General features: G+C 42.7%; 1 protein-coding gene across 9 annotated transcripts; it reads left to right on the top strand.

The window, feature by feature from the left end:
* Positions 1–455: 455 nt before the first annotated feature.
* calml4b (calmodulin-like 4b) lies at positions 456–26603 on the top strand. 9 transcript variants are annotated; one of them, XR_003221059.1, is made up of 7 exons: positions 456–590; positions 1082–1222; positions 1311–1341; positions 4426–4566; positions 5953–6141; positions 24111–24389; positions 25683–26603. XR_003221059.1 is itself a non-coding variant. In XM_025909200.1 (5 exons), the coding sequence occupies exons 1-5, from the start codon at positions 1220–1222 to the stop codon at positions 10884–10886; spliced, it is 462 nt and encodes a 153-aa protein (XP_025764985.1). In that variant the 5' UTR covers positions 652–1219; the 3' UTR covers positions 10887–13904. The 9 variants fall into 9 exon arrangements, 2 of the variants coding, with proteins under 2 accessions (XP_025764985.1, XP_005449216.1); XR_003221058.1 differs by having other exon boundaries at positions 1085–1222; XR_003221061.1 differs by having other exon boundaries at positions 1154–1222.
* The last annotated feature ends 894 nt before the right edge of the window (positions 26604–27497 follow it).

The raw sequence follows: 27497 nt of genomic DNA on the forward strand, positions 1-27497 counted from the left end.
AAAACCCAACACTTGAGCATATGTTGTCTGCCATGATATGGATATGACATAATATCGTTATTGTTTGTACAACCATCTGAGAAAATAATGGATTACATGGTTTAGTAAAAACAAATGCTTCCTCAATGAAAATATGTTTTCAGTTCTTTTCAGTTTTTGATTTTGGAAATGTGTATTTCTGCAGAGGAAAATCAGAACAGAAATAAAAAGTGGTGTAAAGCACATGAATTATATTTTGTGTGTGGGTGTATCTATCTATCTATCTATCTATCGATAGTGGGTATATAGTGGGTATATATATCTATATATATATATATATATATATATATATATATATATATATATATGTTTTTATATAAATATATATAAATATATATAATATATATATAAATAAATATATATAAATAAATAAATGCTACATTTTTTAATACAATACAATTTTTTTTGAACCCTCCAGTCTCTTACAGTATGTTACTGTTTCCTTAAATTACGGTAAATTACGACGTGTTAAACAGTAAATGACCGCCTGTAGGAACACGGTATCCTCTAGCAGAGATGAATATTTTTGGTACTGATGATGCGTGATGACGGTAAGTTACTGGTAAATATATTGCAGTTTATTGCAGCGGGCTTACAGTGACATACCCTGAATAAACGGTAGTATACCAATTTCTTAATCACAGTATGATGTTACTTTGTTGACGTAATTTACGACATAACGACATAACGGTATCTCACTGGCGACAGTGACGCCAGTGAGATACCGTAAAAAAAGCTACGGTGCGTTACCATAATTTGTCCAAGAGTATTATACCACAACAGCAAAAAACGGTATCATCCTGCAGAACAGTAAGCTACCGTAACACGGCGTCACGGTATGACGCTGGCAACAGTGACGCCAGTATGTTACCGTAAGGTGGAGATGAAAAGTCTAACAGTGCAGCGTTGTCCTGTTCACCTCTGACCCGGGTGACCAGGGTCAGAGGTGAACAGAGATGCGTAGGAGGCTTTCAGCTGCTCGTACGTGCAGCATGTGTGATATTAAATATATATGCTTTCAAACATAAACGCGACACCTCAGCAGCAGAGGGATGAGCCTGACTGTCCCAGCCAGCATCCTCCGTCCGCTCCCGTTACATTCCTCATCTTTCAGAGCGTGGATCAGTTTTCCTGAGCGCTGACGGCCGGCTGCTTCGTCACACCCGCACCGGCGGACACAATGGTGAGATAACATCCCCTCTGCAGCTTCACGCTGTCGTCCAGATTTCGCCTTCTGCTGTCTGTTAATGCTGTTCCTGCTTCTATTTCAGGCAAAGTTCCTGACTCAGGATCAGATTAACGGTAAGACGCTGACACGTGTGCCCGTGCTGTCCTGACACAGCTGCTTACTGCTGGAACTTAAACTGATGCATTCAGATGACGAAGCGTTGACTGTGATGTTCTCTGTGCAGCAGGCAGGACAGATTATTATTTCAGCCACAGGCAGCAGAGCAGGACTTTAATCAGACAGAAGAGTGCAGCACAAAGCAGCGCTTGTTCCAGTTCAGCTGACCTCCCTGACCCGCTAACGCGATCAGACAGCGAGGGTCCGAGCTCAGTGTTTGCTAACGAGGAGCCATCGCATCCAAACCCTGATTTTCAGTCTGCCGGCTGTTTGTTGGTATTTTGAGCCGCCGCTCTGTTTGGTGATTTCTCATCTTCCAGTCTGTTAAACTGCCGTCAGGGCTTCCCACGGGACACAAGTTTACTCTGACACATGCGAACACGCACAGATGCAGCTTTTATTCGCTTATTTTACACTCGTTCCTTCCCCACGGGTCAGTTTAGTGTTTTCAGCACCATATGTCTGCGTGGATGACAGTCGATTCAGCTGCGATGAGTCATTAAAAGACGAAGATCGGCTTTTCTTGTTTGATATGTTAAAATCATTAAAATGGCCTTAAGTGTTAAACAGTTTGACAGGATGGAAGAGAAGACTGGAAATATCTCAGCTAAGGTCACAGGATGTGTTCTTGATGTATCGCCAGCCTGTGAAACATCAAAAGTCCCAAGAGCTTCATCTCAGACTCTGCAGACCTCAGTTAGCAGGTTAAAGGTTAAAATCTATGCAAGGGCGTAGATTTGGTTTTGGCATTGGTGGGGACGGATGATTCAACCACCGAACCCCGCCCTGTTTCTTTTTTTCTTTCCTTTTTGTCTTTGCTTCTTGATAAAAAAAGGAGAAATATACTTGCCTACATATGCTATTCTGCATGCTTTTAAACCATTTAAAATTACAATTCATAGTTTTATATGTGAATTATATCATGTTAAATTACTATTAAACAAATGACTGACTAAGTATTTTAGACTTTAGTTTACTTCAGCCATATTTCATATAAAAAGTGAGACATGTCAATTCAGACTCTTTGTCAAATATACACTAATGAATCAATTTACATCAGCAGCCTAACAATTGTCATGATAATAAATACTAGTTAATCTATAGCACCAAATCATCAGTCAGTCACCTGTGACCTCGCCTCTTCACCTCTGAGCTACAACATGGCAGAGCTGCCTCTGTCAGCTGATAAATAACAGTGAGACATTCCAAACACATGCAGTCACACATGTGCTTCAAATACAGCCATGAACCAACAAGTCATCATCACATTTCACCTGTGATCTTGTGTCACCGTTACTCTCTGAGCTTTGTGTTGGTTCGTCTGTCACCTGACAAATAGGACATACATGACAATAAGAATAAAATGTGGAGCTGCTGCAGTGTTTCTGTCAGTTTGTGCAGATCTTGACTCATCAGTAATGTTTGTAGTGTGAGTGCATTTTTAAAACAATTTGTGCAAACTGCACTACAGGGTGGAATATTTGCAAAGTCATGACTACCTCATGATATATTGTCTCAAAAATCAACCCTGTGAATATGTCAGTGCCATTAGGATGAAATTATTGTGTCACCAACATTTTAACGTTAGACGTATAATTCTAACAGCCTGTAAACTAATATCCTGGCTCGCTCGAGGCTGCCGTTTTCTCTGACAGTTTCAATCAAAATTAGAAATGCTACCCTGAGACTGAGATAACTAATAGTGCTGCCTGTTGTGCAGTTAGTTTCCAAAACACATTATTCATGGTTACATACAATTTTAGACCAAAGCCTAGCACAGCCTGTAACGTTATTATGACGGACACATTTTATGAGTGAACTTGACTTTAAGTGACTGACAGGTTTCTTTGAAAAATACTTTCTTATATCCAGGTTCTTCCTTTTTGCTGCCATCCTCCTCGCCTCCCTGCAAGCTCGCCGCTGCTAAAACTAAACAGAGCTCCCTGAAAGGCACAGCCAATCACATTGGCCATATTTGTCACATGACGTAGGACTCCAGTAGAGAACGTAATTTAACTCTTTCTGCACCGCTGGGTGAATGAGACGCTGACAGATCGTTTTTTTCTTTCTATCGGGTTTGTTTTTCTTTACTTGAAGAGATCAAATTATTGGTGGGGACAATTCAATAATCGCTGGATATTGGTGGGGACATGTCCCTTCCGTCCATGCCAAATCTACGCCCTTGAATCTATGACAGTGCGGATAGAAACAGACTGAACAAACAAGACTCGTCTCGCTAAAAAGAACATGGCAGCACGGTTTATTTTTTCAAAGCCGCATCTGAACAAAGAACAAGACTTCAGCAGCTGGAGGAAACAAACACCTCATACAGCCGTCAGCGTGGTGGAGGAGGGATGATGATCTGAGTGGACCATGAGCTTCTCTGTAGAGTCAGTGTGAGGCTGTGTGTCCCACAGCTGAAGCTTGGACCAAACCGGGTCATCAACAGGACAAAGATCCAAGCACAGCAGCAGATCTGCAACAGAACGACTGAAGGAGAGAAGAATGGAGCTGCTACAGAGCTCAGAGAGCTGTGCATGAACGAATGCTGCAAACGTCAACGAGCTGAAGCAACTAAAACTCCTCCACAGTGATGAGGCAGATAAAGACATCCCTGCATGTTATTGGTGCTAAAACAGGTTCTGCAGCTGGAGTGAATGCAGAGTTCTGTGCAGCATGGCTGTGTATTACATACTATATATTATGTGAATAGATGCAACCTTGGTACAGAAAGATAAAGATGCCTTTGAGACGGCTCATTTGCAGCAGATGGGACGTGCACGCGTGTCCGGTCGGTCTCGCTGCCTCTGGAGGAGCTCTGTTAGTGAAGTTTGACATGTTTGTCTCTGAAGTGAGAACTGAAGTTGCTTTTTAGTTTCCTTTGCACCTTGTTAGCATCATCCACCTTCTCCCAGCAGATGACGCACTCAGGTTGAGGCCTGCTGACATCACTGATCTGGCTCAGTCCATATGACCGATACAGAAACAAAGCCACAATGTGGACTCCTGCACATGTGTGTAACGTGTTCATCTGTCCGCAGAGTTTAAGGAGTGTTTCTCGCTGTACGACCGCCAGCGAAAAGGCAAGATCGAAGCCAAGGAGCTGATAACAGTGATGCGATGCCTCGGGTCGAGCCCCACCCCCTCCGAGGTCCAGCGCCACCTCCTGAGCCACAACATGGGTAGAGTATTCCCGAAATCTTCCTTACTTCTTATTTCTGATTTCTGAGGTGACGCAGCAAGAACTCAAATCAGGGAAAGTGCTAAAATGAAATAGTTCAGCTCACTTAACCCACGAGCAGCGCAGCTATTTTAGTGAGCAAAACAAGCATTTATCACCTGATATGTTCTTAATGGCTCCATTTGTGTTTATCAAACCTGACCTGCTTGCTTTGTCCTCTGCGTTGTCTTCATCTTCCTCACCGCACCACCGGAGTCAAAAACATATGAAAAGTTGTTGGAGACGCAGATGATCGATTCTCTCGGCCTCCACTTTTCCCTGTATGCTCACGAGAGGCTGTGGAGGTCCTGGAGGAGAGTGTTTCTGACGTTTGGATAATGTTCACCTTATTTTCCAAAGACCCTGGGTTAGATCCCTGAGATCAGGTCTCACTGCTGGTATTTTCATCATGTTTGACAGAAGGGGCTGAGATAAATGATCAAATGTGGACAGATTAATGGATTTACCTCAAGATAAAGAGTTTAATATCCTGAGATCAAGAACAAGTTATTCAGTCTTTGTTGTAAGAAGACAGCAAACCTGAACGAAGCTCCCGTTTCCATGTCAACGCCCTTGAACACACTGCAAAAACTCAAAATCTTACCAAGAGTATTTGTCTTATTTCTAGTCAAAATTATCTCATTACACTTACAATAAGACAGAATCAGCTAAAGGGCAACATTTCAGTAAGCTAAAGGAACTTGTTTCAAGACAGTAAATCTTAAAACTAGACAATTTTCACTTGTTTCATTGGCAGATTTTTCAATTATTTCAAGCTAAAATATCTTGTATTAAGTAAAAAAAATCTGCCAATGAAACAAGTGAAAATTGTCTAGTTTTTTTTCTAGTTTTAAGATTTACTGTCTTGAAACAAGTTCCTTTAGCTTACTGAAATGTTGCCCTTTAGCTGATTCTGTCTTATTGTAAGTGTAATGAGATAATTTTGACTAGAAATAAGACAAATACTCTTGGTAAGATTTTGAGTTTTTGCAGTGCAGACACCTGAGATTTCCTGGAAAGCTGAGAAAGTTTGATGAGTAATTTTTAATTTGCTGTAGTTTTGATATTTGCGTCTGTTTCCATAAAGGAGGTGATATTTGTTTTTCCTTGTTTCTCTCATACACACTAAGATCAGCCTGGAGGAAGCCGTGTGTGTTCTGGTTAATTAACTGCATATTGTCAGCAGCTACCTCACAGCCACACTCTTTACATTTGCTTTTATTGCTTTAATGTTTGCTCATTTCATATACGCTGTGTGGTACTCTCTCCCCCGCCCTTCCCTTCTCCTGCAGTGGCCTCATTTCTTTGTGCCAGTAAAAGCAGATCTCTGTTTTCTTTCTGCTCACAGACCAGGAAGGAGAGCTGGACTTCTCCACCTTCCTGCGCATCATGCACCGGCAGCTCCAGCAGGAGGCGCCAGAGCAGGAGATTTTGGAGGCCATGAGGATGGCCGACAAGGAGCAGAAAGGCTTCATCCTGGCCTCTGAGCTGCGAGCCAAACTCACCGGGCTGGGAGAGAAACTGACGGACAAAGAGGGTGAGCGTCTCCTAAAACCACACACTCACATTTAATCCAAGCTGTGTTACTTCAAGCAAAAAAGATGTGAATGAATAGTTTGGGAGGTCGTCATTACAGCGCGTAAACTAAAAAGGAGGGAAAGAGAACTGGGGAGGGTTGTCTTTTAGTTATTTAAATATATTTATAAAACTCACATAGCTGCTGTAAACTAAGAATTTACTGCAGATTTTCAGCATTAAAAATTTTGCAATTTAATTGAACTTAGTTCAATTTTTATTCATACATCACCAAATCATAACAACAGTTGTGGTGCTTTATATTGTAAGGTAGACCCTACAATAACACATACAGAGAAAACCCAACAAACACATGACCCCCTATGAGCAAGCACTTTGGCGACAGTGGGAAGGAAAAACTCCCCTTTAACAGGAGGAAACCTCCGGCAGAACCAGGCTCAGGGAGGGGCGGGGCCATCTGCTGTGATTGGTTGGGGTGAGAGAAGGAAGACAGGACAAAGACATGCTATTGGCACCTTAATGAGCAGAGTTCAAAAGTGGAAACGAATCCTGGTGCACGATGTTGTTACAGGCAGCAAAGTTACTGGTCAGTGAACTCTGCAGTTTGCAGCATTTCAGACTTTTAGTCCATTTCTACACAGAAGTTGGTCACAGTGAAAACTGCTGAGAGTAAAAGCCTGAGTGTCACAGAGCTCTGCAACATCACAAACCAACGTCTCAGCATTTTGCTTCTTTGTTGCCCACAGATGGCTGAGTGAGATTGTTTCTGTAGACTTTAATACCTGAAGCCTCACATAGCAGGAACAATGTGTGCTGTTATGCATGTGGAATGGTTGCTTCATGAACACGAGGAGGTTCATAATGTTTTGTGTTCTTCTCCACATCCTGCAGGGTTTTGGTTTGCACTCATCTGACTGGTTCCCGTTCTCCACTTTAACTGTTGATTAAAGGTTGTTTAAGGAGCTCATATCAGAACATGTCATTCCCCCGAGGACGTGTCTAATCCATCTGAATGATTGTGTGGTTTCCAGAGAGAGGGAACATCTTACACTAATCAATCCTTTCTGTTGTTTTCATCATTACTGAAACAAACTGGCTTCATCTCCGTGTAAATGATTGGCCTGTTAGTAAAACCGCCATGTTTGATCAGGTCTTAAACTTTCAAAACATTCACCAAGTCACTGACGGCCCAGAGAGTCAAAAAAGTGCAACGCTAAAATGCACTTTAATTAAACTCAAATAAAACTGTATTTGGCCAAAACAAAACCTGCTGGATGCTAACAGCTATTTAAATTTTTAATATAAAAACTACAGAAATGGCTGGTTTAGTTTAAGTTCAGTCAAAAAGCTCATGAAACATGTTGGTCTTATTAGTTGGCCATCAGTAAAAAGAAGGTTGAGAATAGGGCTGGGCCATATCATACCGTTCACGGTAACACTGGTGTAATGTGGGCAACGATAAGAAAATGAAATATGACGATAGAATATGGGTAAAACACGCATGCGCAGTGCCTTTGTTTTCATACGCACATGGCGGAAAAAGCATGGCAGTGATGGAGAATGAGAAGGGGGAAAGCAGATCGTTGAGTGAAACGCATGAAGCAGAATTGGTTTGTAAAAATGCTGCAACTTCAGTGGTGTGGAACTGGTTTGGCTTTCGCCCGTCAGACACACAACAAAGCACTATTTTTGGTAGCGCATGCTAGCGGGCCGTCGTTATTACCGTGTTGTTTGGAAAATACGACACACTTTAAATCAATCCTTTGATTTTTCTGAAAATCGTCAGTGTCCCTTATAATCCCGTGTGCCTTATGTATGAATTCTGGTTGTGTTTACTGACCTCAAAACGATTTTATGTACACGGCGCTCGAAAATCTGTCAAATGTTTCAGTACGACTTTGCTAAGCTACGAAGCCGCACCGCTTGATGGATTGTCGGAGCATTACGGCTATCGTAGGCAGGAGCCTCGCGGAGTGATACGTACTGTGCTTCAACATAATATTACTGTATTGTGTGTGTATAAGCTCTTTTTAAGTTTTGTGGATATTATACATGGTTATGCTGAGGATATGTCGGCCAGTTTCCACTGGAAATGCCTTTTGGTTAAACTGTCAGCGAGGAATTTGCACTGTTACATTTTTATATAACTTTAATGCACCTAAAAAACAGCTGCTTGTTTAAGTGAAAATATATTGATGGGGTTTTTGCACTAATAAAGTTGTGCAGTTATAAAGTATTTTGTCTAGTGTCAATTATATCGTCAGTTATACCGTTATCGCAAATTTTCAAATGTATATCGTGATAAATATTTTTGGTCATATCGCCCTGCTCTAGTTGAGAAGCTGGAAAGAGATTTAAAAATGCTCCCAATTATTAGCAATTGATGAGTCCACTGTAAGAACAGTCATGTGGAAGTGGCCTAGATTTGAAATGACTGCAGAGTTGTCCAGCACTGGCCATTGACCCGACTGAGGAGAGTACTTTTGTAATACTTCAAATAAAAAATAAATAAATAAAGCCTGTCCTCATTTAGAAGAATATTACTGCAAAACTAGTTTTCACTGAGCACACTGTGCTTTCAAAGAGTCCCCTTTTTGGAAGAAAGTGCTCTGCATGACTAATTAAAGATAGAGTCGTTTGGCTGAAACGGACCATAGATGTTTTTAGTGCAGACTAAAGGCACTGAAATCCAAAAACAACTGTGGAGCCTGATGGAAGAAATGCTCTTTCATATCAAAGAGTGCTTGAAGCTAGCGTGAGGCTATCTGTCCGAAAGTTAAAACAAAAGTCCAAGTTTGAAAGTAATAATGATGCTCAGCACTCTAACAAATACACCAAGGAATGGCTCAGAAAGAAGAGATGGAGGTTATGAAACGCCAACAGCCCCAAAATCCCACCGAGGGAAGAAAAAGACATCATAGAAAGTCTTCAAATACTTTTTGTAACTGATGAGTTTGGAGAACTTCAACATTTCTGATGCTTGGCTGTGCTGTTACTTTTTTAACCCAACAATATTACATTAATCCATATATTTGCTGAATAAAGTAGCAGCTACAGTTTCTCCCGTGGTGCTGTTCAAGCACTCGGCTGTTATCGGTTTCAGCTACGACGCCAAAAAGCCAACACAGGCTGTAAGGCAACATTTATGAACAGATATGACTTTCTTTGAAAACTCAGTAATAGGATGATCTCTATTTCTCAATGTCAAACATATAGTGTGTAGCACTGTGCAAAAATCTTGAGCCACTCTTCATGTCTTTACATCCGTGTAGGTTCACAGTCATCCAGGTCCTGGAGCTGGAAAAAGGAAGGAAACAGGACGTCTTTTAGTTTGTGAAGACTTCTTCATAAATGCCACAGCTTTATCAAGAGGCTGTTTGGTGTCTCCAGTGTCTGAGCACTCTTCGCTGCACTGCTACACTACGTTGTTTGGTTTGTGTCTGAGTGTGTAGCGTGGTCTGAACTACACTGGGATGTTGAGACTCTCCTGAGTTTCTCTGGTAAACCTGCTACATCAGGGTGAAGTGTTGTTATGTTTGTCCTTCTGATCCTCCCTAGCTGCTGTCTGATCTTCTTTTTTCTGCATCTTTGCTGATTTGATGAGAACCACATGTTACACATGCTTCCTTTACACATGTGTGTTCCTTCTTTTTCCCTTCAGGCTTAGAGGGAACATGTTCTGCCCGGTGTTGTAGGGTCCTGTTACTCCAAGTCTGTGTTCCAGAGGGTGGTGGGAGTCAGAGAGGAGGTACTGGTCCGTGTGTGTGGGCTTCCCGTAAACTTCAGTGTTGAGGTTTCCATTCTCCTCAGTGTTCATGGCACAGTCCAGAGACAGCAAACTGTTATCTTTGTGTCTTCTCTGGTGGACTTGATGTTTCTATCCACTGAGTTGATTCCACTTCTTGGGTTTTGATTTTGACCCAGGTGTCGTCCATGTATCTGTATCATCGGCTAGGTGCTGTCCCTTCCTGCATGTAAAGGTTGGACACACCATGTTTGTGTCTGTAAAAACCCTCGTTGTATTGAACATGTGTGGAGGTAAGGCAGAGGTGTAGCAGTGTGCAGGTCGGATCAGTGTGAAGCTGGTTCTGTTTTCTAAGCAGGGATCTATCTGTAGTTGTTTCCTGACAGTCTCTGCTGCCTCGGTTGTGGGGATACAAGACTGAGACCACATCAGAGGACACAATGGTTTCATCTGGATCCAGTGCAAGTTTCTGGAGCTTGTTGGTAGCGTTGGTGGGGAGCTAGCATGGTGGTGAGGTTCTTGGAAATGTTGTAGGAGGCTGAGTTTATACTGATACCCTGTCACCTGCCATCGTGTGGGACCTGTGAAATTCTCTGTAAATGGTTTTAATGAGAACTTTATTTAAAGAAGTTGGCATCTAATTTACATCATTTTATTCAGGACAACCTAAATGATCAGAATAAATATGCTTCATTCATGTGACACACACAAGCTTATATGACCCTGAAACAGAATAAATATCACAAGTTCCTTCTAATTACAGCCAAAAGCTGATGATTGGTTTGCTTTTATAAAACTGGAGCTGCTGACAGGAAGAAGAATGGATACACACGTTCTACAGGTTTCTATTACATCTGGAATAACAGAGTTAACTGTGATTGACAGCTGTGTCTGTGTTTTCAGTGGACGAGCTGCTGCAGGAGGTGGGTGTTGGAGCAGATGGGCGGGTCCACTGCGAGCAGTTTGCTAAAGCGGCGACGCGCTGCCACATAAAGCACTGACATCACAACTGACATCATCGCTGCTGTCGAAAACAACAGCAGTATGCTGTGCTCAAGCGTCTCCACGTAGTTAGAGTGTAGATAAACTCCAGACGTTTGGAGGCAGACGGAATATTCGCAGCTGGAAGGAGTCTTTCCTTCGTATTTTTATTAAAAAGTAAACAAAACAAAGGGACCATCTGACGTACAACATACAGTAAAAATAAAACGTTTTGTTCAGAAAATACTGCCTCCTTTGATTATTGTTGATATACTTCAAGCTTTACTTTACCTTTACATGGACTGGCAGCCAAGTGTCTCATCATAGAGACCATCACCATCATCATCATCGTCATCTCAAGTCGCTGTGTTTGGACAAACTGACATCAGTCAGAGGAGAGTCCGTCTGAGTTCCCTCACTCGGGCAGTTCCTGCTCTTACACGGGAACAGGGAGGGATGGTAAAACTGACACCTCTGACTGGCCCCATTAAAACTACAGATCTGCCTGAACTGTATGACATTAATTTCACTTGTATCAGTTTTCCCAATTTATTATAATTTTTTTGTAACTACTAGTTAAAAAAACCTCAAAATAGTTTATAATTGGAATAAACAAAGAGTTGATTCATTTGGGACAAAAAGAGAGCGAGTCAGCTGCCAGACTCCAAGAAGGCCTGGAAGAAAAAACCAAGACAACTGGAAAATAAACTATGACACTTTGGTGATACACCGATCTGTCGAGGCGTGGACGCTGAAGGTGTTGACGTGTTTGTCCAGCACGTCTCACACATGCTCGATTGGACTGAGACCCGGGAATCTGGATGCCTTCTTCTAACATCAACTTGCTTGCTTGCTGCTTGCTTCCTGACACCTGCTAACAGGAGCCACGATGGAGAGATAATCAGTGCAATTCACTTCACCTGTCAGTGTATCCACTCTAAAAATAAATATAAATATAAATGAAATTAAATAACCCACTGATGTCAACAGCCTTCATCTGTCAGGAGAAGCCGGCCGATGCAGAGATAGCACCAAACCCCAAATATCAGTCTGAGAGAAACTGGGAAAGAGCTCCGGACCTGAACCAGAGCAGCATGGCTGCTGCTGGATTGTGTAAAAGTGACTGATCAGGTGACACTCGTGCAGAAAATTGAAGTCACAAAGCTGCAAACAGGCTGTCAGGAGAAGTACTGATGAGCAGAGTGACTTTGATTATTATTTTGTAACGATATCGAGATGTTTTAATAGGCCTACATTAAAGAGAGAAGATAAACGTCAGCTGTGTGATCATTTCTCGTGTCAGCATCAAATGAAGAGGATGATGAGGCACGAAACAGAAAACCTTTTCATCTTTTCATGTGTTTATTTTTAAAAAGAAGAACTAAATGGAGTCAAGCTGGGTGATTATTTGACGATTATTCCGCTCAGAGCAGGGGAAGTTTTTGATGTTAGTGATGTCTCTATCCTGGACTGCCCCTGATTTTGTTTTATTGTAAAGACTTTATCAGTTAATCAGCATCGATTCAACCAGAGTTTAATAGTCAGAGGAACATCTCTAACAGGGACGTGATCAGAAGTCGGCTCTGAATGTGAGAATGTAAGGTTCTGGAAACACCTGCCGGAGAGGAAGTCTCTGCAGGGGTCACAGACCCTCTGATGGAGGATTCATTAAAGAGGTGTGCCTCTGTTTGTAGCGGCTGCTGTTACTCAGAACATCGAACTGCCTGTTTGAGTATTTCTGTGACACCAGCACAGAGCTTATCAGTCTTAATGATGCATATTTTTAACGCTATAAAGTGCTTTTACAGGCACAATGAGCCGAAAAGGACAAAAACTCAGAGGGAGAAATCAGGGAATATCAGAGACAGGCAGAAGAAACCTCAGAAAGCAGGGTGTAGCTGAGCTCCAGTCGTCTGACAAAGAAAGATTTCTGTGAAAAAAGCAGTGAAACTCAAACACTGGAGGAACTGCAGTTTTGGTGCTTTACTTCTGCACCCTGGAGGCTGGTGCTTGGTAATCAAAGGCTAATTCAGCTGTGACATAGTCCCAGACACGGTGCTCTTTGCAAGGATCCCTCCTTTCTACATGAATGCCACATCTGCACCACAAACACTGCTTCAATAATCTTCCTCAGGATGAGAATATTCCACACTAAACCGTCCTGTCGTTTCCTGTTAGCAGAGTTTTATGCACGGAAAACCCATCAGCCAGGTTTGGCTGTAGTCGAGACAAACCTGCGTAACCGTCCTCTAGTAATTCACAGTGACATTTCTTACAGCGTTATATAATCGCTGGAGGAGGACACAGGTTTAAAAGCATTGCTCTGTCAGAGTCCTTTGGAGCCGGTTTGTGACGGACGTTTGGATGACGGCACTCGACTTTTCCTTTCCACTCTTCTGTCTCCAGAAGTGCTGGATCTGCATCGTGCTGCACGCCTGCTATTATTCACTCTGAACCACAAATTGTCTGCAGCGGGGCTGAATAACTTTCAGCACTACCAGTCACCTACCTGCTCACCGGCCTGCTGTCTCTGCCCTCATTAATACTGATTATCAGACATTTCACCCACACAGAGTCGGTCCAGGCATGACGCTTGGCCGCTCTCTGCGCTGCATTTCTCCCTATCGTGTGACGAACCTCGGCTCATGCTGCAGTCACCGGAGGGCGCAGGTTTGTAGAATCAAGAGGATTTAAAAATAGTGGATCAATCACAGAGCAGCTAGAGTCGAGCTGAAAAGCCTCCTTTCAGCCAAAGCTGTGAGAACATGTTTCATTTGTGTGAATGGATTCAATTCAGTTTTATTTATGGAGGTGAGGGGAGGGACACTATGGTTTCTTATGCTTGTGGTCCTTAAGTAAATTCTTGTGGTTAATTAGACTCACTTTTTACCAGCAGATCTGCCCAGACGTCTTTCTTCCATCCACCTGCTCCAGGTGTTTGTGCCCGAGTCTTCCCAGGAGCTTTGCTGTTGGGGCAGTTTGCCCCTGGCTGGGTCTGCAAAGCCAAATCAGTCCTGGGTGAGGGGCTAGCCTAAGCATAGCTCGGATGAAAGGTGATACTAGTCCGTGGATCAGGGTCCCACACTGGAGCCAGGCCTGAAGGAGCAGCTGGTCATCAGGTTTCTGTACTTCATGAGTTTTATATGTTATTGGAAGAGTCCACTGCACAGCTGCACAGAGAACTCAAACATGGCGAGAATCGAGACGCAGTTTCAGTTTGAAGAAAACATGTCTTGGTTTACTGATAAATGATGAAATTGCTCCTTCAGCACAGGCATCGAGTGACGGATGAACAAAACTGTGTTTTCCAGCAGTTTCAGTTATTTTGGTCTCGGACTGAGTTCCATTTATTTTTGCTGATTTCTATGTTCACCAGCCGCACAGCTGTCACACTGCAGCAGCACATGGTGCACACAGCTGTGGTCACTCATCGTGAGCATGAATGTCATTTTTTAATGATTTCTTTGAGCAGATCTTTTTTCAGGGTGGACTTACTGTCCAGACGAGGTTAAAAGATACATACACCTGCACTAATATTTGGTTAAAGGCCTAATCAGATGTTTTTGGTATCCATCAACAACCCTCTGGAATAATCCTGGCTGATGTTTGGCTGCTCTTAGAGTTCATTTAGATTAGTTGGTTTCCTGGTATGGACCCGGCTTTAAGCGTTGTCCATAAACTTTTGGAAAGACATTCCAGAAGCTAAATACTAAGCTGCTTTATCCAAAACCAGTTCTGATGTGTGTTTGGGATCACTGTGCTGCTGGAACACCCGACTGTGTCCACGTTTCAGTTGTCCAGCTGCTGTTTTGAGGTGTAATTGAAGATTTTGGAGTCAGTCCTCCTTCATCACTCCATCCACTTTGTCTAATGTACCAGAACCACAGCCCAGAGCATGATGCTACCACCACCATGCTTCACATGTGCAGTGTTCTCAGGTTTGAAAGCCTCAGCTTTGCTCCTCCAATCAGCTCCATCTTTGTCTTGTCTGACCATCAAACTTTTCTCCAGAAGTCGTTTGGCTCGTCCACGTGGGCAGCTGCAAATTTCAGTCGAGCTTGTTGATTTTGGAGCAGGAGCTTCTTTCTTAGTCAGTCCATGGAGATGTGAGACTGGCTTCACTGTGGACAGTGATGCTGTGACACTGTGACAGTTTGGGTCTTCTTCCAGACTTTCATAAAGTGGCACATCTGAATAACTTGTTCAGAAATGATTCATAGACCTTCACAACTTGTGGAAATCTGCAGTTCTCGTTAGAACGACTCCAAGAACCTCAGAGAAGTCGGTCTGATGAGTGCTGTCAAACAAACCTTTTTAATCTAAAGTGTCAACCCACGATCACCGAGAAGTTAACAGACACTGTGAACCTTCAGCTCCACTTATTAAAGATTAAAGTGAGTGTATGAGAATATTTGAGCCTGTATGCTTTTGACCAGCAGAGAAAAGCCAAAAATAAATTCAATTGTTCCATTGTTCATCACACACAATGGCAGTTGAGCTGCGTTCAGCTTGTTCAGCAATATTATGTCTGGCAGTGGGTCTGACACTTGAGGCCAGGCCAATAAGTCAGTTTGTCCAGAACAATTCACGTTCAGAAGTGGCGACTTACTCCAGGTGATGTTCAGAGGTGTACTATAGTTGGCCTTGGACCAGAGGACTCTGTAGCCAGGATGAGTTGCTAACAGACACCAACTTCTGTCCTCTGGTATGCTGTATGGCCACAGTCCAGATGTATATGCAGACAACAGCATATGAGCACACACATAGCAGTCCGTCCTATTATTCAAGTGAGCAGTTGTATTCATAAACTGCCACCAAAGGTTTGTAGAATAGCCACGAGGGTATTGGGTGTGGTTTCCTTGGACATACAGGGTCTCCACTGCTGACCATGATGACATCAAAGCCATTACACCCAGCAGGGTAGACAACACTTTACCAGCCATTCTGATGAGTACCTGTGGCTCAGTTGGTTTCTTCACCGGATTGAGACGAGGGGCCCTGGAGGCTTTCCCTCCCCTTTGTACCCGGTCCTCCTGCCACTTACTCCGAGCTGGCCTGGATGTGTGTCACCTTTTTGCAGTGGCTTTGGTGTATCCAGGTGGGTCGCTCTGCGATCTTCCCAGCTGTTGGTGTTGTCAGCAGAGCCTGGTATGGTCAGTCCCACCGTGGCTTCGACCAGCACTTCCTCTTTATGACCTTTATCAGCACCCAGTCCCCTGGCTTCAGACGTTCGTCCTGTACAGAAACAGAATCATCTGGCAGATTATTTGCACTCATGACTTCTTTGCTTTTCAGCATTTTAATCATCCAGTCTGCTAGTGTGTTTTCTTCTTCTGCGTTATCATTATCAATACAAAACACTGGAACTCTAAATGGCCTGCCATATATTATTTCAAAGGGAGTTAGGCCATTATCAGTTGGCGTGATTCTCATATACATTTTCACCAGCTCAATGCAGTCTACCCATGTTCTGCCTGTTTCCTCCATTGTTTTCCTGAGTCTCAGCTTTACTGTGCCATTAGTCCTTTCAACCAATCCTGCACTTTGTGGGTGGTATGAGCAGTGGTTTTTCAGTGTTATCCCCAGATGTTGTGACATTTTCTCAATTACTTCATTCACAAAATGAGGACCATTGTCATTGTAAATAGTCTGGGGAATCCCATGCTCTGGGATCACATTTTTGCATATTGCCTTAGCCACTGAAATAGCATCTGCTTTCTTAGTGGGGACAATTTCAACCCACTTTGAGAACGGGCACACAATTACCAGGCAGTACCTGTAGGTGTTACAGTTAGACAACTCAATAAAATCCATATGGATTACTTCAAATGGGTAGCTGGGTCTGGGAAACCTTCCTCTTCTAGGTCAGAGGTTCCCCTGAGCATTATGTTTACAACATATTAAACATGCTTTACAGAAATGTTTTGAATAAGCATTGAATCTCAGTGTGAAAAACTGCCGTTCGACTGCTGCCACCATCCCGGCTGTGGAGACATGGCAGAGCCCTGGGCTCAAAATTGCAGCAGTCCTATATAAGTTTTTAGGCAATATATGTCAGGGTCCTGGGTCTGAGCGACCCAGGATCCCTGAGCAGTTATGGCCTAATATTATAATATATATTTTGTATTGCTGTCCCTGGTTCTCCCTGCTTGTATGTGTGTGTGTGTGTGTGTCTGAGCACTCGTTTATAGGCGCCTTCAGGCCTGGTGGGTGTGGCCCTGCTAGGGGACTGGCCACACCCAAAGCCACACACCTGCTCCTGATCAGGTCTCGTCGGGGGAGCTACTTAAGAGAGTCTTGGAGCTCCCACCGACGTGGGATCATTGCGTGAGACTCCACGTTAGTCACCCAGTTTAGGTCCAGTTGTTTAGTGCATGCCTGCTATTGTTTAGTGTCCTGACAGCTGCCGCTATTGTTTCCCGCAGGAGGAGCGTGGGAGGCCCGAAGAGCAGCGAGCACCGGGAGTGCAGACACAGGAGCAGAGATCACAAGGAGGACACGACACGGGAGTCTTGGGAAACATGGGGATTTACTGTTGTTTTGCACCATACACTGTAAATAAACGCACTGTTCGCACACAGAGCACCGTGCCTGGGTCCTCATTCCCTGCACCCCCCACGGTCTGCCATGCCGAACCGTGACAATATAGGTTTATCACAAAGATAGTAGACATCACCTCTCAGGCTTGCTCCTTTAGTGAGCCACAGCTGCTTCTCAGCTGGAAGTGAGTGTGACTGCATGTCTGCTAACACATCATGTGTAATGGGCATAGTTTGCTCCTGAGATGTCAGAATATGAACCCCATGTGTTCCAAGGGCCGCTTCCTTTGCAATTTTATCTGCAAAGGCATTGCCTAGTACAATGGGGTCAGTGCCACGTGTGTGTGCTGCACATTTACAAACCGCAACTTTACTGGGCAGTAAGACTGCTTTCAACAGGTCCTGTAAAAGTGTCGCATGCTCCACAGGTTTCCCTGTTGAGGTTGTCATGGCAAAGAAATGAAGTGTAGCATATGCATACTGACTGTCTGTATATATAGTCACTACCTGCCCCTCAGCTGCTTTGCAGGCTTCCGTCAAAGCCACTATCTCAGCTGCTTGGGCAGACATGGAATGTGATAACTGCCCAGCACGGATGACCTGTACATCATCCACAACAGCAAAGCCTGTTTTAGTCTTTCCCTCTGCCGTTTTAAAACTTGAACCATCAATAAACCAAACCTTGCCCTCAGTGAGTGGTATGTCCGTTAAATCACTTCTAGGTTTGCACTGTGTTTCCACATGCTCACTACACACATGTGGTGTACCCTCTTCCTCTGTGGGTAACAGTGTAGAGGGATTCAAAGTTGTACACCGCTTAATAGTTTTGTGTGGCTGTGAGAGCAACAGTGACATTAAAGATAAGTGTCTTGCAGGTGACAAGAATGTCATCTTAGTTTGCAGCAGTAAGACATCTACCTCATGTGGAACTAGCAGGGTCAAAGGGTGAAACAAAACAATTTCACCAGAACACTTTACGGCCTCAGCGGCTGCACACAGATCACACACAGTGAGGTAAGGCACAAGCCACTGAATCCAGCCTCTTAGAATAATAAGCTACTGGCTTCATTCTACCTCCACACTTTTGTGCTAACATGGACGTCATAAAATGTCCTTTACAATCAACAGTTTTAACAAAAGGCTTGTTATAATCTGGAAGTCCTAGAACTGATGGTCCTGTCAGCATCTGTTTCAGCATGCACAGAGCTTGCTCCCCCTCAGGGGTCCAACTCAAACTTTCTGACATAGCTAAAGGTTTACTGTACATCATATCTAACAATGGCTGCGCAATTTCAGCGTAATGGGGCATCCACAATCGACAGAAATTTAGCAAACCTAGGAATTGCATCATGTGTTTCTTTGTCTCTGGCCTAGGTGCCGCCAAAATAGCTGTTTTCCTCTCTGGATGTATGCTCTTCCCTGCTGCACTAAGCAGATGTCCTAAAAATTTCACTTCTGTCTTTACCCACTGTAACTTTGAAAGTGAGGCCTTGTTACCTGTTTCAGCTAAGTGAGTCAGCAATGCCAATGACATGTCTCTACAATTCTTCTCTGAATTGGATGCAATTAAAATGTCATCGACATATACCAACATTTGTGAATGTGATGGAATCACAAAATCAGACAGACAATTTGTAATATTCTGTGTGAAGATTGTAGGAGTGTCACAAAAACCTTGCAGCAATCTGGTGTATGTGTATTTTTTGCCTTGATACGTGAAACCAAACCAGCCTTGTGAATTCTCATGCACTGGTATGGAAAAGAAAGCATTACTTAAATCTACCACAGTGAAGTGTGTCTTGTCTGGCTTAAGCTGATTTAACAAAGTGTGGGGGTCGGGGACACATGGAGCTATACTCTCCACTGCCTGGTTTACAGCTCTTAAGTCTTGAATCATGCGCCACGACTGTGAATCAGCCTTTCTAACTGGGAAGATGGGTGTGTTACATACTGCCTGTGGAGCTTCAACTAGTATCCCTGCTTTAATCATATCCTCTATTACTGGTTTAATGCCTTCCACTGCATCAGGCTTCAAGGGATATTGCTTCACTCTTGGCCTAAAAGATGTTTTGGGCTTTATTACTACTGGACTCGCTGTTGTCATTAACCCCATGTCAGTCTTCCCAGTAGACCAGAGCTTCTCTGGGACCTGTTTAAGCTCCGGGTGATCTCTGACATCTACAACATATCATTCTGCTGTGTCATTCTCACCCCCCTCTAAGTGTGTTTGTGGTGTAGTATGTGTCACCCATCCCAGCTTTTTACAAAAGATGCTGCACTGCATGTCTGTCTCCCAACCCCCTCCAGCTTGCTGCCACATTCCAACACTCTCCTCCTTCCTCACTAGAGATGCTAAGTCTGTCCACTCAGCTGTGCCACTCTTTGTCAGTGAAACATGTGGTGTCTGCCCTGTAAAAAGTTGTTGTGCAGCTTCAGAAAGGATCACACTACATCCAGCCATGGTTTCACCATCAGTGTATGTCAGAAGAAAATTGTGTATATGTTATCAGCTACATGAAATGTGCTCTTTTAGGATCACTGAGCAAATGTCTATGTGACTTTTCACCTAATAACTTTTGTGATGATAAACTTGTTTACCAACTAGCAGCTTCCTCTCTTCTAGAACATACAGATAGAAAAGGGGAACCTCAGCTCTGAGTTCTAAGAATAACTTTGTTATCTTTGTACACAGACGCACACATAAACACACAGAAAAGTATAAATAAAGCACGCAGACAGTGATGAGACGCGGGTCGTGCGTCCATGACTGCCCTCGCGAGTGAAAGAAGCTGCAGTGTTTGTGTTTTCTAACTCAGGGGTCTTAGCTGAAGAACTGCGGGGTGATTTAAAGAAATCCCCTGTCATTTAAATTGGTCCTTCGAGCTTAGCGATGGAAACAACAGACACGTTTCTGTGACTCCAATGCAAGGTCTGACTGCTGTATCCTGACGTCGTGGGAAGCCAGCACCGAAGTCTCTCGACAGCCCTCTCCAGGTAGAGGTGAAAGACCTGGGACGTAAGAAAAATTTGGGTCCAGGCCGGTGTAATAGTTCTGGTCCAAGACGCTGGGATACAGCCAGATGACCTGAACAACCAGCAAAAGACGACTGAGGGTGAGAAAACAATGTTTGGTCTTAAACCGCCGGAAGGGTTTAGAGAAATGCGCAAAATAGGTTTGCTGTAGCCGGAATTACTTTGTGAAACACGTGAAATAGGTTGAGTTCGCCGAAAGGAACTGTGTTTAGACTGGTTTTAGAAGTGGCCATGAAATACTTCATGACAAATTAGCGCACAAATGTCTATCTATGTGTATGTATATATATATATATGTTTGGAAGTAAGTTGATTTTACAGCACAATACGCTGCTGAACTATTTCCATTGTTTTTATTGTTTTCTTTGTGTATCCTGCAAAAGCCCAAGTACTGGTGATAAAGGGGAAAGGTTGAGTTTCGCCTCATAAAACTGACACCGCTCCGTGAATAGCGCGGAGTAGAAGGGCGTGTCAGCCACCTCCCCGGAGTCTAGTACCAGAGAAAGCTTTGCAGTTCTGTGATAATGGGGAATCAGCCCACAAAACTCACTGCTGACGAGCAGTGGCTAGAAAAGAAATGTCCAGGCGCCGGACAAATCAATGCTTGTAGATGGAGAAAGCCTAAAAAAACAAAATGTCCCACTATACATTCACTCATATCAGGAGGGACATAATAATCCCTTATCAAGTGAAAGATTAGAGATCAAGGTAGGAGTTTAAAAAGGGCTGGATACAGACCCAACTGAATACATATAAATACAAGAGGAATAAAGTGGAATAAACAAAAGGTTAAATTAAATTTGAGCTTATCTTTAATGTATTCAAACTAATAATAGGAAGGATAACAACCTGTAAATTGGTATTACCAAATGAAACAAAATTGGGTAGACAACCATGCCCAGAATGAATAGAATGAAAGAAAGCAGATAATTCACACAAAAACATATTAAATAAAATAGAGAGATGCATAAGGTATATTAAGGCTGTGTCATTGTTCAGCCAAGGAAAGTGTGTGAAAAGGTAAATGTCTCCAGCTTGGGAAGGGGTGAAACTGCAGATCACCCGCAGCCCTTGATGGATACATAATAAAATATAAAATAATAAACTATTGTATATTAGTAGTATAGTAGTATATTGTAATATACTAATAAAATACTGTAATATACTATTGCTGTTATAAAAAAGGAAAAACAAAACAGTAATAACATTAATAATGACATACTATTAATAAGAAGAGGCACCTCAGTCAGTTATGATGTGAGGTGAATAATTGTTAAAATTAGTCTGAGTCAAGCTTAAGGTTTGCTCAAACTCAGTACAATGATATATGAGATGAAGAAAATAAGGAAAATACCTAAACTAATCAGGTGCATAGAGGCACTTGACCTGTTTGAAAACCTGTCATCCTAGATGAGACATTGTTGAGATGAAGAGCAAACCTATACTAACAACTAATAAGCCAGACCCTGTATACAACAGCTAAAGCTACAGGTTTGAGAAGCTGAATTAAATATGTGGACACTACCAAGCTAATGAGCAAGTTACACATTTTTTATTTCTTATTTTAGAGGAGAAGCTGCATGATATTAAAAGCTCACATATGCAGCTGTCTGTGAGCTCAGTTTTTCTTCACACTTCTGCTTTGTTTCTGGCAGCAGCTTTTTCTTTTTTTCTTTTTGTGTCCTGACTCATGTGTGTAAAGCCTTCATGCCATCGGCAATTTGTTTTTTGTTTTTGTTTGTTTGTTTTGTTGGTTTGAAAAACAAATTTGTGATCATACTTATGGATCACAGTGACACATAATGATTAGGCACATGATTTACTAATGCCTAGTTTTAGAGCTGTGAGCTATGAGCTGTAAGCAATGCAAAGTTTTAATCCTAACTTAAAAGTTTGAAATATGTAAGATGTGAGAGTGGTATGAATTCTTTGAAAAAATAGAAATGACCTAAATGCCTTAAGTCAAAATATAGTCTTGCATCTACAAAGAAATAAAACAGAAGAAGCATTCAGTAACTTGAAACTAGTATTACAGATGAATATAGTTTAGCATTGCCTGACATTGTTTTAGGGCATACTCTGATCATCAGAGTACCCAATGCAGTGACTTCAATTTTAATCTAAGCCAATTTGTCTTACCTGACACATGCGAGACAGCTCTCATATGTTGGAATCTTATTGTCGCAATCACACATTAGAATCGATAAATGTTGTCAGTTGAACCCGAGCGCACTTTTGGCCTCACGCGAAGAAGGTCATTCATACTGCTGTATGCAAAAATTAGATGAGGAGACAAAGCCGCGTGGTGACATTTATAGCACACCACTAGCTGGTTTCACTGACCGTTTTGTAGACGGCTCAGCGTCTAAAAATGGCCCAGGGTATGCGATAACTACAACAGACACAGTTGCAGAAGTGAAACCATTGACATCCTCACACTCGCAGGCCAAGATATAAATATATACACTGACAGCCAGCATGTTTTTTCAGCAGTACATCACTTTGCTAAGATTTGGCAGAACAGAGGAATGATTACATCTACTGGAAACCCAGTACAACATGGAAATCTTCTGAAAATACTGTTAGAAGTAATAACATTGCCAAAACAGTTAGCATTATGTAAATGTGCTGCACATCAGAAAGATAAATCAGAATTAACTAAAGGCAATAACTTTGCAGATCAAGCAGCAAAGTTAGCCGCACAACAAACTGTAGACACATTAATGTCTGCATCCACCATGCAAATACCACTTGATATACTTAAAGATGAACAAAAAGCGGCGCCAACCACAGAACAGAAGAAATGGCTAAAGTGTGGAGCACTACTAGAAAATGATCTAATGACCTGTGAAGGTAAACCAATACTCCCAAAGTCCCTACATAGAACAGCAGCATTAGTGACCCATGGAGTTACCCATGTGTCATCAGGAGGGATGATGCAGAACATTAATACACACTTTTATACTCTAAATTTTGAAACTTCAGCAAAGGAATTTGTGAGGACATGCATGATCTGTCAGAAACACAATTCACAAGACAATCTGAGGACAAAAAGAGGACATTTCCCCACACCACCTCATCCATTTCACACCATTCACATGGATTTTATTGAATTAAGTGAAAGTGAAGGCTCAAAATACCCTCTAGTCATTATAGACGTATTCTCAAAATGACCAGAGATTTATCCAGTGAAAAAAGCAGATGCAACCTCAGTTGCAAAATGTCTGTGCAATCATTTCATTCCAACATATGGCATCCCTGCTCTGATAACATCAGATAATGGGACACATTTTGTCAATGATGTGATTAGTAAAGTCTCTGAAGCACTAGGAGTCAGCATAAGAAACCATTGTGCTTATCACCCACAAAGTGCAGGGTTAGTGGAGAGAACTAATGGCACCATAAAACAGAGACTCAGAAAATGCATGGAAGAAACAGGAAGACCATGGCCTGAATGCATAGGCCTAGTAAAAATGTGGATGAGAATAACACAAGGCTCTCAAAGACTTACACCATTTGAGGTTGTTCATGGTAGACCTTTTCCACTATCAGTGACAAGTGAACCTTTAGACAAATCTGTCAGAGAAACAACTCTGGCAGAATGGATGGCAAAACTATTAGAAAATAAGGATATTGTTTTGAACAATAAACTGCCGTACGACTCTTCTCCAGTCTCTTGCAGATTGAAACCAGGTGATTGGGTCCTAATACGGGTGCTCCAGAGGAAAAATTGGAGCTTGCCTCGCTGGGAGGGCCCATACCAAGTGTTACTGACAACACCCACAGCCTGTAAAATTGCAGAGAGACCCTCCTGGATACATCAGAGCCACTGCAAAAAGGTTGAGGTCCCAGGAAGCCCCGACACCAAGGATGAAGCACATTAGGGAAGCCTCACCTACGCTTCTTTGCTTCGGGGGTGAGGGGGGGAAGTGCTGATTGGGCCCCCGTCGGGTAAGCCCGCACTCTAATCTCCATCCGATCAACTTTCAATTCAATTCAATCCAATTCAATTTTATTTATATAGCGCCAAATCACAACAAATGTCGCCTCAAGGCGCTTTATATTGTACAATAGATCGCACAATAATAAATACAGAGAAAAACCCAACAATCATATGACCCCCTATGAGCAAGCACTTTGGCGACAGTGGGAATCTTATCTTAATGACCTTGTAGTACCATATCACCCTATTAGAGCACTTCGCTCTCGCTCTGCAGGCCTACTTGTTGTTCCTAGAGTATTTAAAAGTAGAATGGGAGGCAGAGCCTTCAGTTTTCAGGCCCCTCTTCTGTGGAACCAGCTTCCAGTTTGGATTCGGGAGACAGACACTATCTCTACTTTCAAGATTAGGCTTTAAACTTTCCTTGTTGCTAAAGCATATAGTTAGGGCTGGACCAGGTGACCCTGAATCCTCCCTTAGTTATGCTGCAATAGACGTAGGCTGCCGGGGATTCCCATGATGCATTGAGTTTTTCCTTTCCAGCCACTCACTATGTGTTAATAGACCTCTCTGCATCGAATCATATCTGTTATTAATTTCTGTCTCTCTTCCACAGCATGTCTTTCATCCTGTTTTCCTTCTTCACCCCAACCGGTCGCAGCAGATGGCCGCCCCTCCCTGAGCCTGGTTCTGCCGGAGGTTTCTTCCTGTTAAAAGGGAGTTTTTCCTTCCCACTGTCGCCAAAGTGCTTGCTCATAGGGGGTCATATGATATGATTGTTGGGGTTTTCTCTGTATTTATTATTGTGCGATCTATTGTACAATATAAAGCGCCTTGAGGCGACTTTTGTTGTGATTTGGCGCTATATAAATAAAATTGAATTGAATTGAATTGAATTGAAAAACTCCCTTTTAACAGGAAGAAACCTCTGGCAGAACCAGGCTCAGGGAGGGGCGGCCATCTGCTGCGACCGGTTGGGGTGAAAGAAGGAAAACAGGATAAAGACATGCTGTGGAAGAGAGACAGAGGTTAATAACAGATATGATTCGATGCAGAGAGGTCTATTAACACATAGTGAGTGAGAAAGGTGACTGGAAAGGAAAAACTCAATGCATCATGGGAATCCCCGGCAGCCTACGTCTATTGCAGCATAACTAAGGGAGGATTCAGGGTCACCTGGTCCAGCCCTAACTATATGCTTTAGCATGCTTTAGGGCAGCCAGGTGCAGGTGTGATGGACCTATGTGCAACCATGGGAAGGGGAACCCTGCTGGTTACCTTGACTACAAAGCTCACCCTTACAGGACCCCAGCTGATGCCAACAGCAGCTGAGCCACGAGGCAGACAGAGAAGATGGACGTACGACAACCTGCACCTAATGGACATGACACAAGACTACATCCATCCTTGGATGAAGAATGCCTGATACAGATACGTGTTTAACAAAACCACAGAGAAAGACTGTTACGTCTGCTCGCACATGCCGAGCATATTAACACACCTAGCCATATATGGGAAACACCCTGGAACAAGTGCACTAATTCTGATCTCCAACCACATCTTCAGAATGACTTTATAAAGTGCACAATGACATCAACATCCTCCTCCTGGAAGAAGCGCTCAACTTTAACAGGTTTTAAAGAGACTGTTAATCGTCGTTGGACTTTTCCTGATTTTATTTTATTTAATTTATTTGAGTTATTCCTTGTTTAAAAGCTGTAATTTCACAGATGATAAGTTTGTCACTCATGGCATACGTAGATGTACCAAAACCGATGAAGATCATGAAGACTTTTTTTTCCTATTTGTTTCATGACGATGAAGTGCAACTAATGATGTAGTAACTGAAAATGTGAAAGACAAGTAGTTACTAACTGATGAATTGTACATTTCATTTTCTGATAAACAGGGAGGAATGTCAGAAGAAAATTGTGTATATGTTATCAGCTACATGAAATGTGCTCTTTTAGGATCACTGAGCAAATGTCTATGTGACTTTTCACCTAATAACTTTTGTGATGATAAACTTGTTTACCAACTAGCAGCTTCCTCTCTTCTAGAACATACAGATAGAAAAGGGGAACCTCAGCTCTGAGTTCTAAGAATAACTTTGTTATCTTTGTACACAGACGCACACATAGACACACAGAAAAGTATAAATAAAGCACGCAGACAGTGATGAGACGCAGGTCGTGCGTCCATGACTGCCCTCGCGAGTGAAAGAAGCTGCAGTGTTTGTGTTTTCTAACTCAGGGGTCTTAGCTGAAGAACTGCGGGGTGATTTAAAGAAATCCCCTGTCAGTGTATATTGCTTTTATGGTGATTCTCTGTGGCCCTAACTTCAGCACTTTACCTGTGTAGGCCTCATCAGGCCCAGGCGTGGTCTTAAATCTCAGTGTGACATGCAAGTATTCTGGCGCCTGTATGTTGTGGCTGGTTGTCAACATTTCCTCAGCTGCAGCTAACAGTTTACAGTTTATTTGATCAGGTCTAGAGGCCGACAGGTCAAGTTTCCAGTAATAATGCAAATCCCCACTGTCCTGATGAACCATTTTCTCAACAGTTTCTCCTTTCCCTGTAGCTATCATCCCAACGGATGTTGGAATTATTGAAATTCCAAGTTTCATCATCATATCTCTTCCCAAGAGGTTCACCGGACAAGTTGGGCACATTACAACTGAACCCTGAGCTGCCTCTCCTGTGGTAGGATCTCTAATCCACACTGGTTTAGAGATTCTATGCTGATTTAACTGACCATTTGCAGACTTCACATAAATTGTGCCACTTGAAGGGTCAACTCCTGACACATGATCTTTTAAAACAGTTTTATCTGCCCCTGAATCACACAGAAATCGAATGGTTTTACCCTGCACGGTTAACGTGCGAACTGGTTTTACTTCTTTCCCTGACAGATTTAACAATACTTCAGTTAAATCTAGAGTCTGAAACACAGGCTGTTGTAAATTCTGGTAAACTAAGGGATCCTTTGTACATGTATGTGTGTTAGCAGTGTCAACAGGTGCTAGTCATTTATTATAATAAGGGTTTCTTGCATCAGGGCGTTTATACTCTTCAGGCATGCGATCAGGACACTCTCTTGCGTGGTGGCCCATTTCCCC

The sequence above is a fragment of the Oreochromis niloticus genome, linkage group LG7, assembly GCF_001858045.2.
Source record: "Oreochromis niloticus isolate F11D_XX linkage group LG7, O_niloticus_UMD_NMBU, whole genome shotgun sequence".
Taxonomy (NCBI): domain Eukaryota; kingdom Metazoa; phylum Chordata; class Actinopteri; order Cichliformes; family Cichlidae; genus Oreochromis; species Oreochromis niloticus.

Coding starts and splice junctions, on each gene's coding strand:
- calml4b (XM_025909200.1), top strand. Junction 1,342..4,425: donor GACTCAGGATCAGATTAACG/GTAAGACGCTGA, acceptor ATCTGTCCGCAG/AGTTTAAGGAGTGTTTCTCG. Junction 4,567..5,952: donor CCTCCTGAGCCACAACATGG/GTAGAGTATTCC, acceptor TTCTGCTCACAG/ACCAGGAAGGAGAGCTGGAC.